General features: G+C 42.7%; 2 protein-coding genes and 1 long non-coding RNA gene across 6 annotated transcripts in view; 1 reads left to right on the top strand and 2 right to left on the bottom strand.

The window, feature by feature from the left end:
• The window catches only part of LOC126980375 (uncharacterized), a 35,430-nt gene extending 19,951 nt beyond the window's left edge, over nt 1-15,479 (top strand). Inside the window, exons 10-27 of the mRNA XM_050830234.1 lie at nt 26-169; nt 492-659; nt 2,319-2,484; nt 2,731-2,846; nt 3,300-3,389; nt 7,029-7,236; nt 8,099-8,288; nt 9,245-9,428; nt 9,729-9,924; nt 10,079-10,305; nt 10,501-10,665; nt 10,881-11,009; nt 11,136-11,278; nt 11,633-11,885; nt 12,310-12,406; nt 12,570-12,677; nt 13,264-13,360; nt 13,486-15,479. Coding sequence (XP_050686191.1) covers nt 26-169; nt 492-659; nt 2,319-2,484; nt 2,731-2,846; nt 3,300-3,389; nt 7,029-7,236; nt 8,099-8,288; nt 9,245-9,428; nt 9,729-9,924; nt 10,079-10,305; nt 10,501-10,665; nt 10,881-11,009; nt 11,136-11,278; nt 11,633-11,885; nt 12,310-12,406; nt 12,570-12,677; nt 13,264-13,334 — 2,655 coding nt within the window. The 3' untranslated portion in view covers nt 13,335-13,360; nt 13,486-15,479. The remainder of the gene's footprint in view (nt 1-25; nt 170-491; nt 660-2,318; nt 2,485-2,730; nt 2,847-3,299; nt 3,390-7,028; nt 7,237-8,098; nt 8,289-9,244; nt 9,429-9,728; nt 9,925-10,078; nt 10,306-10,500; nt 10,666-10,880; nt 11,010-11,135; nt 11,279-11,632; nt 11,886-12,309; nt 12,407-12,569; nt 12,678-13,263; nt 13,361-13,485) is intronic.
• Nucleotides 12,252-19,858, bottom strand: LOC126980377 (uncharacterized). Its single transcript, XR_007733141.1, has 2 exons — nt 18,906-19,858; nt 12,252-12,453 (listed from the first exon to the last, which is right to left on the bottom strand). It is a non-coding gene; the product is annotated as an uncharacterized LOC126980377 (long non-coding RNA).
• A 947-nt stretch (nt 19,859-20,805) lies between these two features.
• LOC126980370 (uncharacterized) overlaps nt 20,806-22,579 on the bottom strand; it is a 66,831-nt gene continuing 65,057 nt past the window's right edge. For all 4 annotated transcript variants that reach the window (XM_050830226.1, XM_050830224.1, XM_050830227.1 and 1 more), the window contains one exon: nt 20,806-22,398. In XM_050830226.1, coding sequence (XP_050686183.1) covers nt 21,879-22,398 — 520 coding nt within the window. In that variant the 3' untranslated portion in view covers nt 20,806-21,878. The remainder of the gene's footprint in view (nt 22,399-22,579) is intronic.

Raw genomic sequence — 22,579 nt, 5'->3', positions numbered from 1 at the left:
GTATATCTTTTTTATTTATTTCCAGATGCACACCTACAAGATCACCCCTCGCGCAGTGAATGCTCACGCCTACGTCAATGCAGTGTTCACATTCGAGGTGGACGAAAGTGCAGACTTCACGGTGACAAGCAAGCCCATCATCCTGTATGGAGGCATCAACCCATCCTTTGTAAGTTGTATGGAGTGCCTACTGTTTGCTGCTGATCCGTGATTACTATTGGTCACAGTTTGTTTTTATTGTCTTGATTAATTGTAATGTTAACATGCTTTGAGATTATGTTTGATTAGCTTATTACAGAACTTATTTTATTCCTTTGAAAACTGTAATGCTGCTTTAGTTCTTTTTTCTAAGTTAATAGTAAGTTGATCAAACACCACTCCTGGAAGGCATTGCTGTAATTATGTAGTAGTTCCATGTAGCACATCAGAAAAAAATTATGTATTATACACTTGGCTAAACCAATCTTAAGCTTTGATCATTTGCCTCTCAGATCCATGCCAGTCTAACAGAGGAGTTCCTGAATGGGCGGTCTCTTTTGGAGTCCAACGTGGCGGTTCAGGCATCAGCAGTGTTGTCCACAGAACTGTTGCCTGACAGCCAGCCTCAGGATGCCTCCCCAGAGTACCGCTCCTCCCTGGCCGAGGCACTCCTCTACAAGGTGATTCAGTGACTGCCAAGTTGATTATATCTAGTTCAATTTATGTGTCATTTATTACTTTTTGTTTCCGAGCATTTTAGTGGCTGTTTTTTAATTAATTAATTTATTTATTATTATCGTTTTTTTTTTAGCCCATCTCCTGTCTTTCCCATTGATTAAATATCTTTATAATGTGACTTTCTGAAAGGTAAACTTCCTTTGATTCAAACTCATGCTGAGTCCAGTGTTATTTCATTGAAACAAGTAGTAAATGGATGCCTTTAAACTCCAGACCTCTTGTCAATTGTATGTTATACACATAGCTGGGCATGATAACAGAAAACCTTATTCCTGATAACCGATAACTGATAACGGAAAACCTCATTGGTGATAACTGATATTCGTTAACTGGAGACACAAATATAGGCGATAACCGATACCCGATATAAATCCACAATTCTGATACTAGCTAGTGATAAGTCCAATAGGCGAAAACGATACTATATTGATATTTCAAATAAAAAAACATGGATGAATTCAAATTTTCATTATCTGTATTTTATAAAACTTACAAAACCTGAAAACCAAACGTTGACACGTACATATGGACGGTAATACTAGTCCAACCAAATTGTCAAGTCCATTTGGGCGGAGGCTCCTGTGGGTCCATTTCTCCCCTCTCCTCTGCCACACAGTCCCAATACCCATCTCTTCCTTTCATATATAAGGTAAAGGTAACATATGAGAGGAAAAAATAGGTGTTGGGACTGTGTGGCAGAGCAGAGGGGAGAAATGGATCCGCGGAAGCCTACGCCCAAACGGACTCGACAATTTGGTTGGACTATAGAAACGCCAGAACCGGTGTTGTGCTATTTGGCGTCCCCACCGTCAAAAGCTGGCGCTTTTGTTTACAAACACTGGTCTCTCAAGAATTGCGCATGCTCAGACCAGCAAGCGTAGACTTGTATAGTCTCACAAAGCTTTTTAACCGTAATTAAGAGTTGCTGGAAGGCTGAATCAGACATACAGTACCACTACCACCATCCCCGCTGTTTCTAGAACGACACTCTGTACGAGTTGTATTTATATGTACAGAGTGTCGTTCTAGAAACAGCGAGGATGGTGATACTGTATGTCTGATTCAGCCTTCCAGCAACTCTTGATGTGTTAAAAAGCTTTGTGAGACTGTACAGGGTGCCTTCAATACCATGGCATGCTCACAAACGAATATGGAATAACAAATTTGAGGCAGTGAATAATCATTTTTTGGGCAAAGTTAAGTGATTTTTCTCTTTGATATAGTGATTTTTGAGTCTAACATAAAAAAAAATAACCTACTAAAAAAAAAATAGTGTTTTAATGTTGATGATCTAAGTATGAAATCTCTTCACTGAAGATACTTCATACCCCAAAGTTTTTTCATACAACACCGGGCGCCCGGGCCACGCATGCGCAGTAAGGAGGAGACAACGTTTTTTTTCTTTTTCTGAGAGGCAGAAAAAGTAGCGATTATCGCTAGTTTGGTTACAAAAGTAACGAAGATACTGATATATATTTAAATAAGTAGCAGATGGCCGATAGCTCGATTTTGTTATCAGCGATAAAGTATCGCGATAACGCCCAGCTATGGTTATGCACATATATATACTACTAGTTAACATCCAGTCTTTTAATTGATAGGCCATAATCAGCATGCTGGGTAATGCAGTGAGTCCAGAACTGGTGAGTGGTGGCAGCCTCATCACTCGGCCTCTGTCATCTGGGCAGCAAATCTTCACAGAGAACTCTGAAATGTTTCCAGTGGGGAAGCCCATTCCCAAGGTGGAGTCTCTGCCTCAGGCCTCAGGTGAGTTCAGGATGTGCTTAGGCTTACTGCAATTTTCTAAAACTGTCCTTTCTTTGCCACCTCATTTAAACATTTTGGTTAAATGCTCACCACCATTGTGCTTGATCTTTACTTCTTTTCAAAAATATGGCTTTACCCTCATGCATGTTCATTTATTTTTATACAAAACTTATTTGTAAGGAAACTGGAGATTATTTTAGTAGATTTTTATGATTACTGCATGCATGTCATGCCTTGTTTGTGCAGGAGAGGCGCTGTACATGAATGATGCCCCAGCCTTGCCCAGGGAGCTGGTTGGATACATCATCCAGAGCACTGTGGGAAGGGCCACCATCACCTCTATCGACACCTCCCAGGCACAGGTAAGGGGACAGCAAGCATTTTGGTGCATGTCTCGCACCTTATTTCACTCCAGAACCATTGTTATAAGGTTTATTTGTAGGTGAGGTAAGATTTACCATTTTTAAGCATTCCAGTCTTTTTAGATTATTATGATAAAGAAGGAAGTTGCAGTAAGTGATTAGAGATCAGACAAAAGTTAGATATTTTGATAATGTTTAGAAATAAGAAATGGACAGGTCATGTCATGCATATTACTGTTAACAGTCAACTAAACTAATAGGTTAGCAACTTAGGAACTGAAGAAACGGTGGAGAGAGAGCCAGATGGAGAATGAATGAAATTAGAACTTATGCTCAAGTAGGTATAAGTATGCTAACTTCACAAAGAGAAATATTAGGAATTTTAGGAAATGCCCGTCTTCTGCAGTGGACTACTAATGATTGATGATGTGAATTTGTTTTGGTGTCTTGCAGGCGGCTGAAGGAGTGGTGGCGGTGGTGACGGCTGCTGATGTCCCTGGCGTCAACAGCTTCATTGCTGACAATGGGGTTCATCCTGAGGAGGTTTGTATTTTGGGCTTATTTATTACCATAAAGAAGGTAACTTCAGTGATGTTTACCATGAACTGATTAGTACAAAACAGCAATTTGATTTTAATAAATTTAAAGTTACCAGTTTAACATGAGATCCTAAATAAGAGACACATTATGGATTGAGCACAAGTCTCTATTTAGTCCGAATCAAATTATCTGTTTAATAATGAGTCATTTCATGAAGTAGTGATGCAAGTCTGTCTATCAAAAAACTAAGGAACAGGTGTCAAAAAAGGTAAATAAACAATACCGGGGTGATACCACGGAGAGTGCAACAGCAGGAGGGAGCGTGTTGGCTCATGATTGGCTGAGAATATGAACATCACTTTTTTTTTTTTTTTTTTTTTTTACAGCAAAGGAGACAGTTCAAGGGCACACAAAAAGCAAACATTAATGAAAAAAAAGCCCGCTACTCACTGCTCCTAAAAAGAATCCAAAGAGGTGGCCGAAAGATAGGTCAGTTTTGGGAGGAGAGGTGTCCTGATACCCTCCTCTTGAAAGAGTTTAAGTCGTAGGCAGGAGGAAATACAGATGAAGGAAGATTGTTCCAGAGTTTACCAGCGTGAGGGATGAAAGAGTGAAGATGCTGGTTAACTCTTGCATAAGGGGTTTGGACAGTATAGGGATGAGCATGAGTAGAAAGTCGAGTGCAGCGGGGCCGCTGGAGGGGGGGAGGCATGCAGTTAGCAAGTTCAGAAGAGCAGTCAGCGTGGAAATATCGATAGAAGATAGAAAGAGAGGCAACATTGCGGCGGAATTGAAGAGGTCGAAGACTATCAGTAGGAGGAGGAGAGCTGATGAGACGAAGAGCCTTAGCCTCCACTCTGTCCAGAAGAGCTGTGTGAGTGGAGCCCCCCCACACATGAGATGCATACTCCATACGAGGGCGGAAAAGGCCCCTGTATATGGACAGCAACTGTGCAGGGGAGAAGAACTGGCGGAGACGGTACAAAACGCCCAGCCTCGAGGAAGCTGATTTAGTAAGAGATGAGATATGAAGTTTTCAGTTGAGATTTTGAGTTAAGGATAGACCGAGAATGTTTAGTGTTGAGGAAGGTGATAGCTGGGTGTTGTCAAAGAATAGGGGATAGTTGTTTGGAAGATTGTGTCGAGTGGATAGGTGGAGAAACTGTGTTTTTGAGGCGTTGAAGGACACCAGGTTCTTCTTGCCCCAATCGGAAATAATAGTAAGGTCTGAGGCTAAGCGTTCTGCAGTCTCCAGCCTTGAGTCGTTAAGTTCCTGAAGGGTGGGCCTTCTATTAAAAGAAGTTGAATAATGCAGAGTGGAATCATCGGCGTAGGAATGGATAGGACAGTTCATTTTGGAAAGAAGATCATCAATGAACAACAGAAAAAGAGTGGGAGATAGGACAGAACCCTGTGGGACACCACTGTTAATAGATTTAGGAGAAGAACAGTGACTGTCTACCACGGCAGAAATAGAACGGTCAGAAAGGAAACTGGAGATAAAGGTACAGAGAGAAGGATAGAAACTGTAGGAGGGTAGTTTTGAAAGCAAAGATTTGTGCCAGACCCTATCAAAAGCTTTTGATATGTCCAGCGCAATAGCAAAAGTTTCACCGAAACGGCTAAGAGAGGATGACCAAGAGTCAGTTAAGAAGGCTAGGAGATCACCAGTAGAACGCCCCTTGCGGAACCCATACTGGCGATCAGATAGAAGGTCAGAAGTGGAAAGGTGCTTTTGAATCTTCCGGTTAAGGATTGATTCAAAAGCTTTAGATAGACAAGAAAGTAAAGCAATAGGACGGTAGTTTGAGGGATTGGAGCGGTCACCCTTCTTAGGTACAGGCTGTATGAAGGCATACTTCCAGCAAGAAGGAAAGGTAGATGTTGACAGGCAGAGGCGAAAGAGTTTGACCAGGCAGGGTGACAGCACGGAGGCACAGTTTTTAAGGACAATAGGAGGCACTCCATCAGGTCCATAAGCCTTCTGAGGATTGAGGCCAGAGAGGGCATAGAAAACATCATTTTGAAGAATCTTTATAACAGGCATAAAGGAGTCAGAGGGGGATGAGTAGGAGGAATATGCCCAGAATCGTCCAGAGTGGAGTTTTAGAAAAAGTTTGAGAGAAGAGTTCAGCCTTAGAGATAGATGAGACGGCAGTGTTGCCGTCAGGACTGAGGAGTGGAGGAAAGATGAAGAAGTGAAGTTGGAGGAGATGTTTTGGCTAGATGCCAGAAGTCACGGGAAGAGTTAGAGAAAGCAAGGTTTTGACATTTTCTATTAATGAAAGAATTTTTGGTTAGTCGGAGAATAGATTTGGCACGATTTCGGGCAGAAATGTAAAGTTCATAATTAGCATTAGTTTGAAGGCTCTGGTACCTTTTGTGAGCTACCTCTCTATCATTGACAGCACGAGAACAAGCGTGATTAAACCAAGGCTTTTTTGCGTGAGGAGTAGAGAAAGAACGAGGAATGTATGCCTCCATTCCAGAGACAATCACCTCTGTGATGCGCTGAGCACACAGAGGGTCTCTATCCTGGAAGCAATAATCATTCCACGGAAATCGGAAAAGTACATCCTCAGGTTGTCCCACCGAGCTGAAGCAAAATGCCAGAAGCATCGCCTCTTCGGTGGGTCCAGAGGGTGTACAGGAGCGATAGGACAGGATGCAGAAATAAGATTGTGATCGGAGGAGCCCAACGGAGAGAACAGTTTGACAGAATAAGCAGAAGGGTTTGAGGTAAGGAAGAGGTCTAGAATGTTGGGCCGATCTCCAAGACAGTCGGGAATACGTGTAGGGTGCTAGACCAACTGCTCTAGGTCGTTGAGGATAGCAAAGTTGTAGGCTTGTTCACCAGGATGGTCAGTGAAAGAGGATGAAAGCCAAAGCTGGTGGTGAACATTGGGAGAGTGGGTCAAGATGTGCTCCACTTTAGAATTCAAATAGTCAAAGAATTTTACATAGTTGGTAGAGTTAGGTGAGAGATAAACAGCACAGATGTATTTAGTAATAGAATGACAGTGAAGTCTTAACCAGATGGTGGAAAATTCAGAAGAGTCAAGGTCGTGGGCACGAGAGCAAGTGATGTCGTTGCGCACGTAGGCGCAACATCCAGCTTTGGATTGAAATTTAGGATAGAGATAGTAGGAGGGAACAGAGTAGAGATTGCTGTCAGTAGCCTCAGAAACCTGTGTTTCGGTAAGGAAGAGAAGGTGAGGTTTAGAGGAGGAGAGATGATGTTCCACAGAATGAAAATTAGAGCGAAGACCGCGAATGTTGCAGAAATTGAGAAGAAAGAGGTTCGAGGAGTTATCAAGACACCTCTCGGTCGGCAGCCAGAAGGGGAGTCCTCCCTGGGGGAATTTGTGGTCCCCCCCCCAGTCGGGGACTCCGAGGCTTGGTGTATGCGCGCCATTTTGAAATTTTGATTTTGGGAAAAGGTGTATATGTTGTGTGAATGTAGTGTGGTGTGGATAAAGAGAGGATCTGTCTTTATTGATCAGCTGCATCAGCCTCTCAGTTGAAGCCAACATTCAGTATGCAAAAGATGTTGTTTCAAAGGAAGTGTAGTGAAAATGGAGCAGTTGCCATATATGTAGTGAGTTCAGCTCAGGGTGGACACTAGTGTGACTGTTCCTGCAGGTGTTTGCATCCACGGAGGTGAAGTATGCTGGCCAGGCACTGGGCCTGGTGGTGGCTACCAGCTACAGTGCTGCCCAGGCTGCTGCTGCCCTGGTGGTGGTTGAATATGCTAATGTGCAGACACCTGTTCTTACCATCCAGCAAGCACAGGATGAGGGCTGGATATATTCTGCCCAGCAAGAGCCCTTGACAATGGGAGATGTGGAGGGTGAGTACAGGCAATAGTCATCTATGTGCTGAGGCTTGCTCCCCAATGGCACATACATAAAAGATGTTTTAGGTGTATGCCATGTGTTGTAACTAAATAGATTCAGTATGGGTAGTCACCAAAAAAAAATCAAAGGAGGTAAGTTACCTTTTAACTCCTCCCACTCCTATCCTGAACTAGCTGTCGGACTTCAGAGTCGGGAAAAGGTGAAGCTGAGGTAAAAGTGGAGACTGCTTGTGGCTGAACAGTGTGAGGTATATCCGTGGCGTTGAGTGTTGAGAGCACGTTGGTCTAGGTCTGGGTACTTGTGGCAAACAGCCTGGGTTTTTTGTTTCTCTGAATGGCTCTAGATTAATAATGACAAAATATACAATATATACAGATGGAATAATTTCCACACCATGATCTGAAAATAAAGTTTGACTAATGTTTATATAGAGGTAACTTTTAAATAGACTACTTTGTGTCCTGAATTACTAAAATCATAGAAATCTGGAACTGCAGTGCTACTTTAGTATTGAACTTACTTTTGCCTGATTAGAAAATTTGACACCCAGAATGAAGATAAGATCTTTTCTAAATGTGCATCACTGTCCCTTTTTAGAAATTTTCATAATTTATGAGTACCCCTAAGAGAGGATTAAAGATACAAGTCTTTATTCCTCTGCATGTCATAAATAAAGAGCTAGAAGGGACACAGCTCCTTCAGTTCAGGGAGTTTAGGTTTAGGCTGAACTGCCCTGACCCATTTTTTTCCAGCTTACACTTCAGAAAGGTCACATGATCTTTTACTACTCTCCATTCTGCCTGTGCAATATCCTCCTCAGTGAAATAGCTAACCCGATCTCTTGCCCCTTTCCAGCTGGCTTTGCTTCTTCTACACACATCCTCACTGGGGAGTTTTCCCTGGGTGGACAACACCACATGGCAATGGAGCCAGTGTCTGCCCGTGTGGCGCCCACCGAGGATGGCTATGACGTTCTGGACACCACCATCTGGCCAGCCGAGTCTCAGTCTGTCGTGGCTCAGGTGCTCAATGTGGATGCCAGCAGGTCAGTACAAGATGGTAACAAAGTCTTCTCTCATCTATTATATTTTGTCACTCATTCTTCAGGTGACCAAAAGTAATGAATGTAGATACTGTTTACTGCCAGCTTAACATGCTGCATTAACACAAATTGGAATCAGTGGATAAAATATGTAGGCCCCAGTGTTGGGCTGGTCTAGAATGTGGTTTCTAATGGACCCTTGATTGTATAAGTGTCTGATGTTTGCTACCACTGCAGGAAATATCAGGCACTAGCAGTTTTGTGTTTATCTATTTGACATTGTTAATTTAACTTTTTTTTTTTTATTTTTTTATTTTATTTTTTATTTTTTTTTACATCATGTAAAAAAAACATAAATCATGGCATCAAGATAAAGTGGAAATGCAAAGACAAAGAGTGTGACTAACATTTCTTCAAAACACAAGTCGATAAGTTGTAATCAGCATTTTAAGAAGCAAGTGGTGATTATGTTACTATTCCTGGCTGGGTTACATTAGGTTTCAGGTTTTGGCAGTTTAAAATGAGGAACTACATAATTACCTCATGACCAGTGAAGCTAGATGGAACATGGTGGCTGCTCACCCTTTAACATTAGTCAGGTTGTGTAAAATATTTGAAATCTTTACTAGGTGTGGTTTGTATGAAGTGGAGGTAAAACCAGAGATGTTTTGATGTGTGAGACTTTGATACAATACAAATCATTGTGAAGCAAAGGAAAAGACATTGAGTGACTATAAATATCCTCCAGTTTTATATTTCTTAGTTTTCATGCCCTTTTTGGTGCTTTCTAACATTTGCTAATTGACCACGCCTCCACACCTATTAGTCGTTAAATCAAAAGCAAACACTAGTATATAATATGATACATGAGGCAGCAAATATCAGTATGATTTGGTGAGGGGGAGGTCATCATTTTTGGAGCTATGTGCCAAGACACTGACATCCATGCTTTCCTCCAGTGTGAACGTGTCAGTGCGTCGCATTGGTGGTTCCTTTGGAGGCAAGATCAGTCGAAGCCACATGGTGTCTGCCGCTGCAGCTGTGGGGGCCTGGAAGGCTTGCAAGCCAGTGAAGATTGCCTTGAACATGAAGACCTACATGACACTCACTGGTGGCCGGGAGCCCTACTACTCCAAGTACAAGGTGAGTATGAGGTGTGCAGTGAAAACTGTCTCAGCAACAGAGTAAAATTTACTTTCACTGTTATTGACTCTACTGTTTATATATTCTAGAACAAGATTGAGTGCTTTTATCATGAATTATAAATGGCTTCTTATCCTGCCTCTGCAGGAGGCCTGCCTATGATGATTATTTAAATCAATGATTATTAAGCAAATATTTAGTGCAGAATGCAGAGAATAGTCTTAGGAAATCATTTCAATGAAGGGGAAGATTAAGTTGATCTTCATAGACTTGGTTTGATTCAAGATTCTTTTATACCAGGTTGGCATAGATACTGAAGGTAAATTGATGGCCATCGAAGAAGAAATAACATGTGACAGTGGCTGTGCAGCAAATGATGTTGGTTCTTCCCTTGCTGCTTCATGGATGAGTAGTGTCTACTACTGCCCTAACTGGCTGGTCACAGCCATGTATGCCATCACCAACACCCCAAGCAACACCTATATGAGAGCACCAGGTATTTTTCTGCATTTTGAGCATATACTTGTGATCAGTTTTATTTTTCAGGAAAGATTTGCTCATGGCACAACATTGTTAACTTGTGACAGAAAAAGGTATCACTGCTTTTGTAAAGAACACAAACAGGAAACTAACATTGTGGCTTTACTCAGGCATAATTGAGGGATTAAGTTCCATGGAGGCCATCATGGAGCACATTGCTGCCTACCTGGGCAAGGATCCATTGGAGGTGAGGGAGCTCAACCTGGCCGAGACCGGGGCTGAGCGACCTTCCTTCCCCCCGGTGGAAAAGAACGTCTTCAAGGATGACATCTTGCCCCTCCTCAAAACATCAGCAGACTTTGAGAACAGAAAGTTGGAGGTGGCTGCCTTTAATGATGTAAGTATTTGTTCCTAAATGAAGGACTCCATTGCAATTTCACATGTAACAAATGTGAATTAACTGTTACTTCTACAATTTTTGGTACAAATAATGATTGAATATTAATTTGTGAGTGAGTTTAGCTGTACATTACTATTCAGATCACTCTAGCACTGAATAAGTGTGGTACTTCATGTGTGGTATGTTTCTCAGACTAACAGGTGGCGGAAGAGAGGCATAGCGCTTGTGCCCTCTGGCTTCAACATTGGCTATGCTGGCAACTTTCGATTTGGTGGCCTGATCAACATCTATTCTCATGATGGCACTGTTGCTATCACTCATGGAGGCATAGACATGGGCCAGGGAATCAATACTAAGGTGACTGAACAGCTTTAACACATTACTGTGGCCAAGTAGTTTTGTGTCATGATATTGTAAACATTATAGGTAAAGAGATGCAAATGATGAGCCGTGCATTGCATTTATTTACAGCCATGTGAATGAAGTACAGTCCCCATCACTAGATTAATATAAAGTTAGTTTTGTAATTGTGTTTTTGTATGACTGATCTCTATTTTGTTGTGCTCTGATAGGTGAGCCAGATTGCTGCCTACATCCTGGGTGTTCCCCTGGAGACAGTGAAGGTGAAGGCCACTTCCACCACCTCCAATGCCAACTCCCTACACCAGGGGGCCACCGTCTGCTCGGACATTGTGTGCTTTGTGAGTGTGGTCATGTTTTTTTATTTATGTGTGATGAAAGCAGTCACTTGTGTCAATATTCAGAGCTTTTATTTATGATAATTTTATTAATTTCTATGCAATAACCTTCCTTCCTTTGTGTAACAGGGAGTGAAGAAAGCTTGTGAGACTCTGGCAACAAGAATTGCTGACTTTAAGGCCACTTTGCCTGATGGGGGTGCAGGCCTTACTTGGCCAGAGCTGCTGAAGACTTGTATTAACAATGATATTGACATCAGTGAGAGATACTGGTAAGATGGTTACACAGCTATAAATTTTCATTGAAAGAGCATCATGGATATGGGTCAGTGAAGAATCAACAAGTAGCCTGACCAGTGAATGTATTCAGTTTATCAGTAATTTGGATCAGTTTACATATGTAGAGGTCATTGAAGTTGTTAGTGATTATATTGTTAAGGCCTTATGAACAGTAGTGGAGGTAGCCAAACATACCTCACCATGGTTTTGTGAGAACACTATGAATATTGTCATTCATTAGCTACTAACTTATTAACTTCCAACTATCTTTTAAATGTATATGTGTGGTAACATATAAGTCAGGCAGTATCTGCAGCAGTAGTGTAATAAACCTTCCACCCCTTTAGGACCAAGGTAGGAGAGTACCCGGCAGACTATGATGTGTATGGCGGAGCTGTTGTGGAAGTGGAGTTGGACGTCCTCACTGGCACATTCCTCACTCGTCGTGTAGATGCCATAGAGGACTGTGGGCAGAGCATGAGTCCATATGTTGACCTGGGCCAGGTGGAGGGTGCCCTGGCCATGAGTATGGGGTTGCATACCTGTGAGGAGCTCAAGTACGACCCCGCTACAGGGCAGAAGATTACGGCAGGAACCTGGGTACTGTGCTGCTTGAGCGTTTTGTTGATCAGTGGGCATTGGTTTGCTTACCATGGTTTATAATGTTCATCTTAGACTGTTGTTGCTGAGCAGACAATGATTAATAAAGGGATGTAATAATTCAACATGACAGTCTACTTCACACAGTAAAACTTTGTCATCTAAAAGTTTGTGAGGTCTGCAAATGTTTGACCATAGCAGTAAAATAGTTTGTGTAATACTTGTGCAACAGTATGAATGAGTGGCTTCATGGCCTCAGTGGTGTACAGTTTCATTCAAATTCTCCTCTTTTGGCCTATTTACTTTTATACATTAATATCTCACTCTGCTTGGTATGGGATATAGGGTTGAGTTAAAAGTGGTAAATCATCTCCTTAGTGAAATGATTTATTTCCAACAATTGTACAATGTCATATTCTTGCAGTACTACAAGCCTCAGAGTGCTCTGGACATTCCTGTGGATTTGAGAGTGACTCTGCTGCCCAACTCTGCCAACACAAGTGGAGTCCTGCGTGCCAAAGGTCAGTGGTCGACAAAACTCCTGTTCTTGCAGTTTCTCTTAGTGATCCTGTAAAAATTGAAGCTACTGTTTTGTAAGAATGAATGGTGAATATTTTGATAGAGAGCAACAATGTTTTTCATGTAATACTACTTATATGGCCCTGATAATGACTGTGTTTGCAGCTGTGGGTGAGCCTCCAATGTGCCTGGGTTATGGAGTGGTGTTGGCCCTGCGTCAGGCCATTACTGCCGCCAGAACACTTGCTGGGAACACTGATTGGTTTGACATAAGTAAGTAATCATAGACAAGTTACATAGCTGCAGGAGGCATTATTATAGTTCATTTCATTTCATTGAGAGAGAGAGAGAGAGAGAGAGAGAGAGAGAGAGAGAGAGAGAGAGAGAGAGAGAGAGAGAGAGAGAGAGAGAGAGAGAGAGAGAGAGAGAGAGAGATATATATATATATATATATATATATATATATATATATATATATATATATATATATATATATATACCACAACCACATGATGGAACCCCACAGTATGTTGATGTACCCCCCCAGACACATAGTCCCTCCCCACTGAGTCCCCAGGCACATATAGGAAAGTGAGTCTCATTCTGCATCATGATTACATGCTACCCTCCCCTCTTTCTCCCAAATATAATGTAATGGGCTTCAGGACAAACATTACCGGTAGTTATTCTTTGCAATTGTCTGAAGATGACAAACCACACAAAAAAACAGGTAGTATAAGCATTTTTCTTTTATGATAGACTAAAATTTGAGTATGACACATTGATATGTCACTGGATGAAAGAAGTGTTGCATAAAATATTTCAGCATGTCACATCCTTAAACTATTGTTTGTTGCAGGCACCCCACTCACTGTGGAAAAGATACAGCAGCTCTGCCTGGTTAATGTCAGTCAGTTTGTCACAGTGTGAAATTTCAGCAGATTGCTTCATGGATGGTAAGATTTCTGAATACAACTTTCTTGGTTAAGGATGAATACAAAGCTTTGTGTAATTTGCTTGGAATACTGAAGAGTTCTGAATCATGCAATGATATAACTATTATATCTTGATTCCTGGACAGGTTTGGCACCGGTGGACTGCTGCTACAAGAGAATACATGCCAGCCACCTGAGCAGCTTCTTAAAATTAATATCTGACCCTCTACTTTACAAATTGACTAATTATATAAGATATGGGATATATAACAGTTTCTGATGATAGGTAGTTTCGATTCCATGAATTTAAATTGGTAGTATTATCCTTTACTATGGAGTGCTGAATCATATTTATCAGTGTAAATGATTAATCAATATATAGTGTTGTTATTGCTATGTAGGTGGTGTGGGATTCAGTGACTGAATAACCCCATAATTTTATATATAAAGGCCAGAGTTTGAGTTCTGCATGTCAAATTGTCATTTTATGATCATTCCAAAATGTTCCAAATGATCACTTTGATGCTACTGATGCTCCTAAGTGCATAACATGAACACAGATTCTTTTCTTACAACCCTGATCTTTGATGCAATTTCTGTATTCAGGTCTGATTGTTTGGGGGTAGTTTATGAGTATGATCCTTCAGATATGCTCACGGATAGAGATCTAGGGTATTAAGGTCAGATGAATGTGGAGATAACCCAGAGTCTCACCTATTGATCAGTTCTTTCTGAATGTTGTCATAGCCAAACAATTTTTGAGAAAGTGTGAAGGGTTGTTCCATCATACGGTACTAAAACGAATCTTTACCCCATTGTTCTTCACAAGGGAGGTCTCTACATCTTATTAGTGTCTTATAATAGTTAATTATTTACCATGATGTTAATTTTCATCTATGACTTTAAAAGATCCAATGAATTTGAGATGGCCACCCATGGTGTGCATTTTGGGAAATGCAATGGGTGCTGGAAAACATCCACTTGTGCCATTGTGCCCCAGAAAATAATATTTTTGCTGTTGACATGACCTGAGAGAATTACATGCCTAGTCAAAAAACTATAAATTAAAAAATTGTTACTTTTTTGTCACAAAGCAGAACTTGTCTCCATATCTTTCATCATCATCTTTTTAACCTGTGGGCTTCGGCTATGGGAAAGCCGAGAAGTGGCCGAGAAACGACAAAATTACACTGTATTTTGAGACTAAGAAAAGAGCATGGAACGTACATCAGAGTATTCCTCTCATAACCATAAAGCCGTTAAAAATATTTACTTTTACTGAAACTCCATTCTTTTTGGGTGGTGTTTGTTACAAAATAAACAGTCTCGTGACACATGGCATCTAGCCGAGACTCACTTGTTGTCTACTATAGAGAATTTGACAAGCGATTACTGTATGGATAGCTAATTGAGTATGCCATGACCTTACAGCACCACCTATGACAAAAAAGCCCACCTCAAGATCACTCACCCACCACAATGACATCGGGCATTCATGGTGGGTTGCGCTATGCCACCACTGCCTACAATTAGCTTGAATTAGGTGTTTTATGGAGAGCCCTTTTTAGGGTCCACCATACCACAGCCATGACTCATGAAAGCCCTAAAAAGGGTCTGCCAACGTTCTCGGGTTAAGCTCAATTCTGTTAACGGAGACTGGATTTCCTGGGTACATTGTTGGATTGATTTCTTATGGCTCCAGCCAATAGAGTCCCTGACGGCAAGATTCCTTGCCACCCTCACACCCAGACAATCAGAGCCCTGAATATAGAAATCTCATCATTGATCAGAACTATCTCAAAAGACGTGTGTGTGTGTAATTGACAATACTGTGTGCTATTTTCAGGATTACCAGCAACATTGAGGTGGTCACTTGTAACATGGGCAAAATTTTAAATATAGCACATCTATTATGAATTATTTAAATGACTATGATTTGTATTCATTTATGTCATCCTGTATTAATACAGTGTTTACACTGTATGGTCAGCCCAGCCCATTAATAAAGTTGGCAGATACTTTATCAATGTAGGCTATTAAACTAGATCTTGCTTGACACTGGTTTGTCTGAATATTGAAAACACATTAAACTTCAGTTATATTATATATTGTTATTCATGAATAAAAGCAACTATGATAAGTTGTTTTTTATTACAAAGGGATGGCCACTGCAGAAGTATCTATGATAAGTTGTTTTTTTGTTTCTGCAGTTCCAGTTCTCCCTGTTTTGCACTCCCTTTTCCCAACATTCATAATCCTACAGCCGTTTTGTATCCTTCAGATATCCATTAACACTCCATACTGATGGTTTGTTTCCCTGTCATCACTTGAACTCTTGCACCTTTTTCACAAAATCACCATTTTGCACTTTCATAACATGCCCAAACCATCTCAGTGAATGTTTTAGCACCCTGTAATGTGTGTAGAAAATGAAATTAGGTGTGAAGTCGGGGTGGGTGGGGATGGAGGAGCTAAGTAATTTGATATCTAGTAACAGTTCAGTCTGAAAATGGGAGAAGCGACGATCAATGGAAAAAAGCACAAGAGACTGGAGTATAAACATGAAAGTGAAGAGAAGATGATGGAGTGAGTGAGTGGGTATTTACAATGCAGTGTTTTGTGAATTAAGTTGATGTGAAGCTATTTGCTGAGCAGCTTGGCAACTGACTCAATCATTTGGAGCAAATTAGCAAAATTGGTTAAAGGTATCATATCGCTCCTTAATTAGTTGTGAACTGTTTATAAACAAATATAATAACACCCAAACCTAACTGATGGTAACTTTGCCACCACAAAGTAGAATTGGTACAACCAAGACTGCACGTACACTGTTCAGCAAATACCCAATCTTATGAAATAGTACAGCTCTGCCACCCTTAGCCTGTGCCTCTGGACAATGGTCATGGAATGGGTCACAACAGGCAAGGATATGTGCAGTAGAAATGAGATACTTGATGTCATGTGGTAAAGCAAGATAGGATAGAGGTGGATGTACACAATATCTAGCTAATTATGAACTTTACATTTCTGCCCGAAATCGTGCCAAATCTATTCTCCGACTAACCAAAAATTCTTTCATTAATAGAAAATGCCAAAACCTTGCTTTCTCTAACTCTTCCCGTGACTTCTGGCATCTAGCCAAAAACATCTCCTCCAACTTCACTTCATCTTTCCCTCCACTCCTCAGTCCTGACGGCAACACTGCCGTCTCATCTATCTCTAAGGCTGAACTCTTCTCTCAGACTTTTTCTAAAAACTCCACTCTGGACGATTCTGGGCATATTCCTCCTACTCATCCCCCCTCTGACTCCTTTATGCCTGTTATAAAGATTCTTCAAAATGATGTTTTCTATGCCCTCTCTGGCCTCAATCCTCAGAAGGCTTATGGACCTGATGGAGTGCCTCCTATTGTCCTTAAAAACTGTGCCTCCATGCTGTCACCCTGCCTGGTCAAACTCTTTCGCCTCTGCCTGTCAACATCTACCTTTCCTTCTTGCTGGAAGTATGCCTTCATACAGCCTGTGCCTAAGAAGGGTGACCGCTCCAATCCCTCAAACTACCGTCCTGTAGCTTTACTTTCTTGTCTATCTAAAGCTTTTGAATCAATCCTTAACCGGAAGATTCAAAAGCACCTTTCCACTTCTGACCTTCTATCTGATCGCCAGTATGGGTTCCGCAAGGGGCGTTCTACTGGTGATCTCCTAGCCTTCTTAACTGACTCTTGGTCATCCTCTCTTAGCCGTTTCGGTGAAACTTTTGCTATTGCGCTGGACATATCAAAAGCTTTTGATAGGGTCTGGCACAAATCCTTGCTTTCCAAACTACCCTCCTACGGTTTCTATCCTCTCTGTGCCTTTATCTCCAGTTTCCTTTCTGACTGTTCTATTTCTGCCGTGGTAGACGGTCACTGTTCTTCCCCTAAATCTATTAACAGTGGTGTCCCACAGGGTTCTGTCCTATCTCCCACTCTTTTTCTGTTGTTCATTGATGATGATCTTTCCAAAACGAACTGTCCTATCCATCCCTACGCCGATGATTCCACTCTGCATTACTCAACTTCTTTTAATAGAAGACCCACCCTACAGGAACTTAACGACTCAAGGCTGGAGGCTGCAGAACGCTTAGCCTCAGACCTTACTATTATTTCTGATTGGGGCAAGAAGAACCTGGTGTCCTTCAAAGCCTCATAAACACAGTTTCTCCACCTATCCACTCGACACAATCTTCCAAACAACTATCCCCTATTCTTTGACAACATCCAGCTATCACCTTCCTCAACACTAAACATCCTCGGTCTATCCTTAACTCAAAATCTCAACTGGAAACTTCATATCTCATCTCTTACTAAATCAGCTTCCTCGAGGCTGGGCGTTCTGTACCGTCTCCGCCAGTTCTTCTCCCCTGCACAGTTGCTGTCCATATACAGGGGCCTTGTCCGCCCTCGTATGGAATATGCATCTCATGTGTGGGGGGGCTCCACTCACACAGCTCTTCTGGACAGAGTGGAGGCTAAGGCTCTTCGTCTCATCAGCTCTCCTCCTCATACTGATAGTGACTTCTACCTCTTAAATTCCGCCGCAATGTTGCCTCTCTATCTTCTATTGATATTTCCACGCTGACTGCTCTTCTGAACTTGCTAACTGCATGCCTCCCCCCCTCCCGCGGCCCCGCTGCACTCGACTTTCTACTCATGCTCATCCCTATACTGTCCAAACCCCTTATGCATGAGTTAACCAGCATCTTCACTCTTTCATCCCTCACGCTGGTAAACTCTGGAACAATCTCCCTTCATCTGTATTTCCTCCTGCCTACGACTTGAACTCTTTCAAGAGGAGGGTATCAGGACACCTCTCCTTCCGTATTTGATCTTCCTTTCGGCCACCTCTTTTGTTTCTTTTTTAGGAGCAGCGAGTAGCGGGCTTTTTTTTTTTATTGTTTCCTTTTTTTGTGCCCCCTTGAGCTGCCTCCTTTGTTGTAAAAAAAAAAAAAAGACGACTGTCGACAACATACACAAGTATAACGTACTATAATTTACCTTCATCAAGTTTCCTCAGCTACCTTCCAGTCACCCAACAGACAATGAACAAGTAGTTGAGCTGAGCCACGCCCCCCACCCTTCTTATTTGTAACAACCATTCACTAATCTATTTATGCTCTATGGTCCCCTATATAGCCACCGCGAGGACCATCAGCAACTGCTTGCGATGTGGAACCGGCACTGGACTACACACGACTACACCACACAGACGCTGTAAAAATAGTTATATCATAACGGCCATTCGTGAAGCGCTTGGATATTCAACTATCCGGAGGTTTCGGGGCAAGACTCGAACCACATCACGGAGCCACTCTTAAAATCGGGGAAGGGGACCTTGGTTTTCTCGCAAACTCTGAACGTAAATATGATGCCGAAAGATACTACGCCCTCTAAAAAACATTACTGCCATAAACTTGTAGGTACATGTAAAATTGCTTCCTGAGTTTGTTCGTGAGTTTGAAGTTTCGAGGCTCCGAAAGCAATTGAGAGGAAGCGGAAGCACATAACCTCTGTACAAGTCACACTTACTTGTGGCCATGTAGTGCACGGCGAAGGGACGGTCACAGCCCTGTTAGTGCCCACGGCAGCTCTTCATCCACAGAGAACCAACCATGTTAGCAGTGCACGGCGAGTTGAAACTTCAATCTCCCGTTTCGAATCTGGAACGACGGAGAATCGACAGTATTTCACAAAACATTACATTTCACTATTGTTCCAGTACTTGTATACAAAAACATCCGCAAAACCCTGATTATCACAATACCAAGAAAAATAAACAATAATCGCTCAGCAACTAAAAGCTGATACATTACCTCGTCCCTCCACATCTCGGCAACAACTGACCCTGCTCTGCGAGGATTGGCTGGTCTCTCCCGCGTTATCTGCGCATGCGCCGGCCTAGCTCCATTTCTCTTCGGTAATTTTTATTTTTTAATGTAGCTACTTGGACTCAGTTGATCTGTCCACTAAGTGCACTAACAACTGCAATTATTCATGGGGCGATCACCAGTATTTTTTAGTTTCAGATGGGCCGGTTTGATAATACGTTAACACCTCTATTTAGGAAATATTGATGTGATAGTCGCCCAACACCAAAGCCAATGAACGAAATGATCCGTACCTGGGGGCGTAAATTCTCCAGTACCCAAATACTGTAAAATGATTGATTGGCGGGCAACAAACATCTGGAATAATAATGTTAATAATGATACTAAAGAAAACAATAATTCTGTCTTCCGCCTCTTCCGCCTCTTCCGCAAGTTAACCATTACGCCTCAGCCTCCACAGGATAGAAGACCACCTCCCGCTGTTTTCTTCCTCTCTTCCTCTCAGTCCACTAAAAGCTACAAAGGATAAATTTCGCGTATCATTTTCACACTATTGGCTGAGATCGCGCTACACACACACACACACACACACACACCCAAAAAAAAAAAAAAAAAAAGCCGCACGTGGTCAGTTTATACTCGAGGCAACAACGGTGTCAAATTCCCTCGTGTGTGTGTGTGTGTGTGTGTGTGTGTGTGTGTGTTAGGTAACCCAGCTCTTCCTCCTCCCCTTTACCGTCCCACCCCCACCCCCCCACACACATACACTATTCCACATTTGCCTGAGAACAACCTCGGAAATGAATCACTTGTATAGTCCTTCCTTGCTTACCTTTTCCTCTTCAATGGTAGGCATACATTAGTCACTTGATTGATTGACTAACCACTTTGATGGCGTTTACAGGTGGTTCAAGGATTCCAGTTACCTGAGTATCCATAAGCCTAGCTGGTTCACGTGCTTTTATAGAATTAATATAGTTAGCTGTATTGGTGGTTCTCCCATCATCACTGTTACTCTTCTATTCCACGTATGTCTGTTCAGAGTATGAAGTCGGTTCAGCGTGGAGCTGGTATCGTCGTTTATCTCTAGCCATGCTGCCAAACCAATCTTCGTACATACGTCTTTCCTTATTTCCCATCCATGTGCTATTTGAAAGTGATATTTCATATATTGTGTATATAGTACAGGAAGCTACATTGTACAATGAGTGTTGATGTTTAGGATTATAACAACGATTTGTATAAACTCTATGACATGTGGCAGCGATTTTTTCCCATGTTGCCACGTTTTGGTGGTGGTGGTTGTGGTGATGGTGGTGGTGGTCGGCGTGTCCCTTTAGGTCCCTCCCCCGGGTCGAGAGAGAGAGAGAGAGAGAGAGAGAGAGAGAGAGAGAGAGAGAGAGAGAGAGAGAGAGAGAGAGAGAAATAAACAGGTGGGTTGTGGGTGGGTAGGTAGGGAGACGGTGCTAATCTGATAATTGGCGGTCGAACTGGCAGCGCCGCACTCATGGGAATTCAAGAATCTGCCACACCTTGAACCGACTTCATGCTCTGAATCAACAGACTTATAATCTTAAATTTACCTTCAGATGATAAAAGTGTTTCCATTCGTCCGTTTATTTGTTTACAATTCACAAAAACGAACGAACGTCAGGAGTCATTGCACATTTAGTAACCATCACTGAGTTTACAAGTCGAAGAGTTGGACTCTGACAAACTTGCATTACATTTACACGAAGGACTCACAACAGCTACCTAGACTTAAAAGTTACCTAGAAATATAAGTACAATATCTTTTAAGTGTCTTTTGTACATATATAACTTATTTTTACTTACTTTTTGTCATGTGCTGCCCTTTCTGTCATGTACGTACTGCTTTGAACATCAATACAATACCGTCCTCACATTTAGACAAACATCCTGAGTCACGAGGGGAACATATTTACACAAGAAAGCAGACCAAGAAGCATATGGAGAGGAAGATATAGGTATTTAGGCCACGTCCATTACAACAATATCCTTTTCTGTACGAGCCTTTCTTATTCTCTTCCTCTCACAGAGGTATTACTGAAATCTTAACCAACGAGACAGTTGAATGGGAAGCACAAACACAACATGTCAAAGCTTCCTCCTCTCCTGTACATGTTGATGCCGTTGGGAAGGGAAGGATGGGCGCCACAATGGTTCTCGGCGGGTTTGCAAAGGTCTATAGTTCTCTAACATGGCACTTCTAAGGCGGCAGCACTGCTAAGCACTGCGCCACCCACACCTCCTTTACTGCGAGGCGCCGGGAAGGGAGGCTGTATGGCACGATGACGCATACCGTGCCACCACCACCATCACATCAGCAACTCCGGCCGCTTATGTACAGTTGTCACGGAGCCAGAGTTGTTATCACTTATAAAAAGCAACACTTCTCGTCCACGGTAGAGTTAGGTAGCACGGAATCCTTAGCATTTAATGTCTTCATGGGAATTTGACATAATAGGAACGTGCGCGCATGTCACTTTTAAAAGTTTGGTGCTGAGGCGACAGACACGAAAAGTTAGTCAAGTAGGTCGCGACACACGCGGACCAGCACAGCGCCACACTGCCGCCGAGAGGCCTCCATGTTCACATGCGCGGCGCACAACACCGTGACGAAGGAAAACATTCGTGCCAGAGCGGCTGAGTATCACACGTGCACGACCTTGCCGTCAGGGTCATCAGCGACGAAGGCCTCGTTGTAGTGTGCCTGGGGCGTCTCGCTCGCCGCCTCACTCTCCGCTGCACAGCTCTCCGTCTGTATCTGATCTGCCGCCTGCGCCGCGTCCTCTCCTGTACTCTCATTTCCTGGAGGCGTCTGCGTCGCCGTCTGTGCTGCATCTTGCACCGTATCCTTGTCACCTGCAAGTGTGGCAGCATGATCCGCCTCCCCGTCTTCCTTAGGCCCCTCGGCCTGGGTTCCCACATCACATGGTTCTCCTGACTCGACATCGGTCTGCAAACCTTCCCTCGTCTTGCTCTCGGGTGCCGTGGACGGGTCCTGTGCAGCCACGGCAGTCTCAGCCTCATCAAGGCCCCGCTCGTCCCCTGCCTGACTTACCTCCTCGGCCTCTGAGGACGCCGCCTCCGTGATGGTGTCCATGCATAGGGAGTTGGAGCTGTGCACCTGCACGCCCGTCGTCGACACCAACGAGGACGTGGACAACTTCCTGTGTCAAGGACATAAAACAGGCGACATGAGTCTCGAGTGTCTCATCGGCTATTACACGACGGGGAAACCCAAACCTTATTATATTATGTATAGAATTCATAAACTGATGCTTCTCCCAACCAGTGTGTGGGCATAAGCTGGGACGCGTGCGCGCGCGCGAGTGAGAGAGTGTGTGTGTG

This window comes from Eriocheir sinensis, chromosome 44 (assembly GCF_024679095.1).
Source record: "Eriocheir sinensis breed Jianghai 21 chromosome 44, ASM2467909v1, whole genome shotgun sequence".
Lineage (NCBI taxonomy): Eukaryota > Metazoa > Arthropoda > Malacostraca > Decapoda > Varunidae > Eriocheir > Eriocheir sinensis.
The sequence above is the reverse complement of the archived record's forward strand: the minus strand, read 5'-3'. Positions and strand labels throughout refer to the sequence as shown.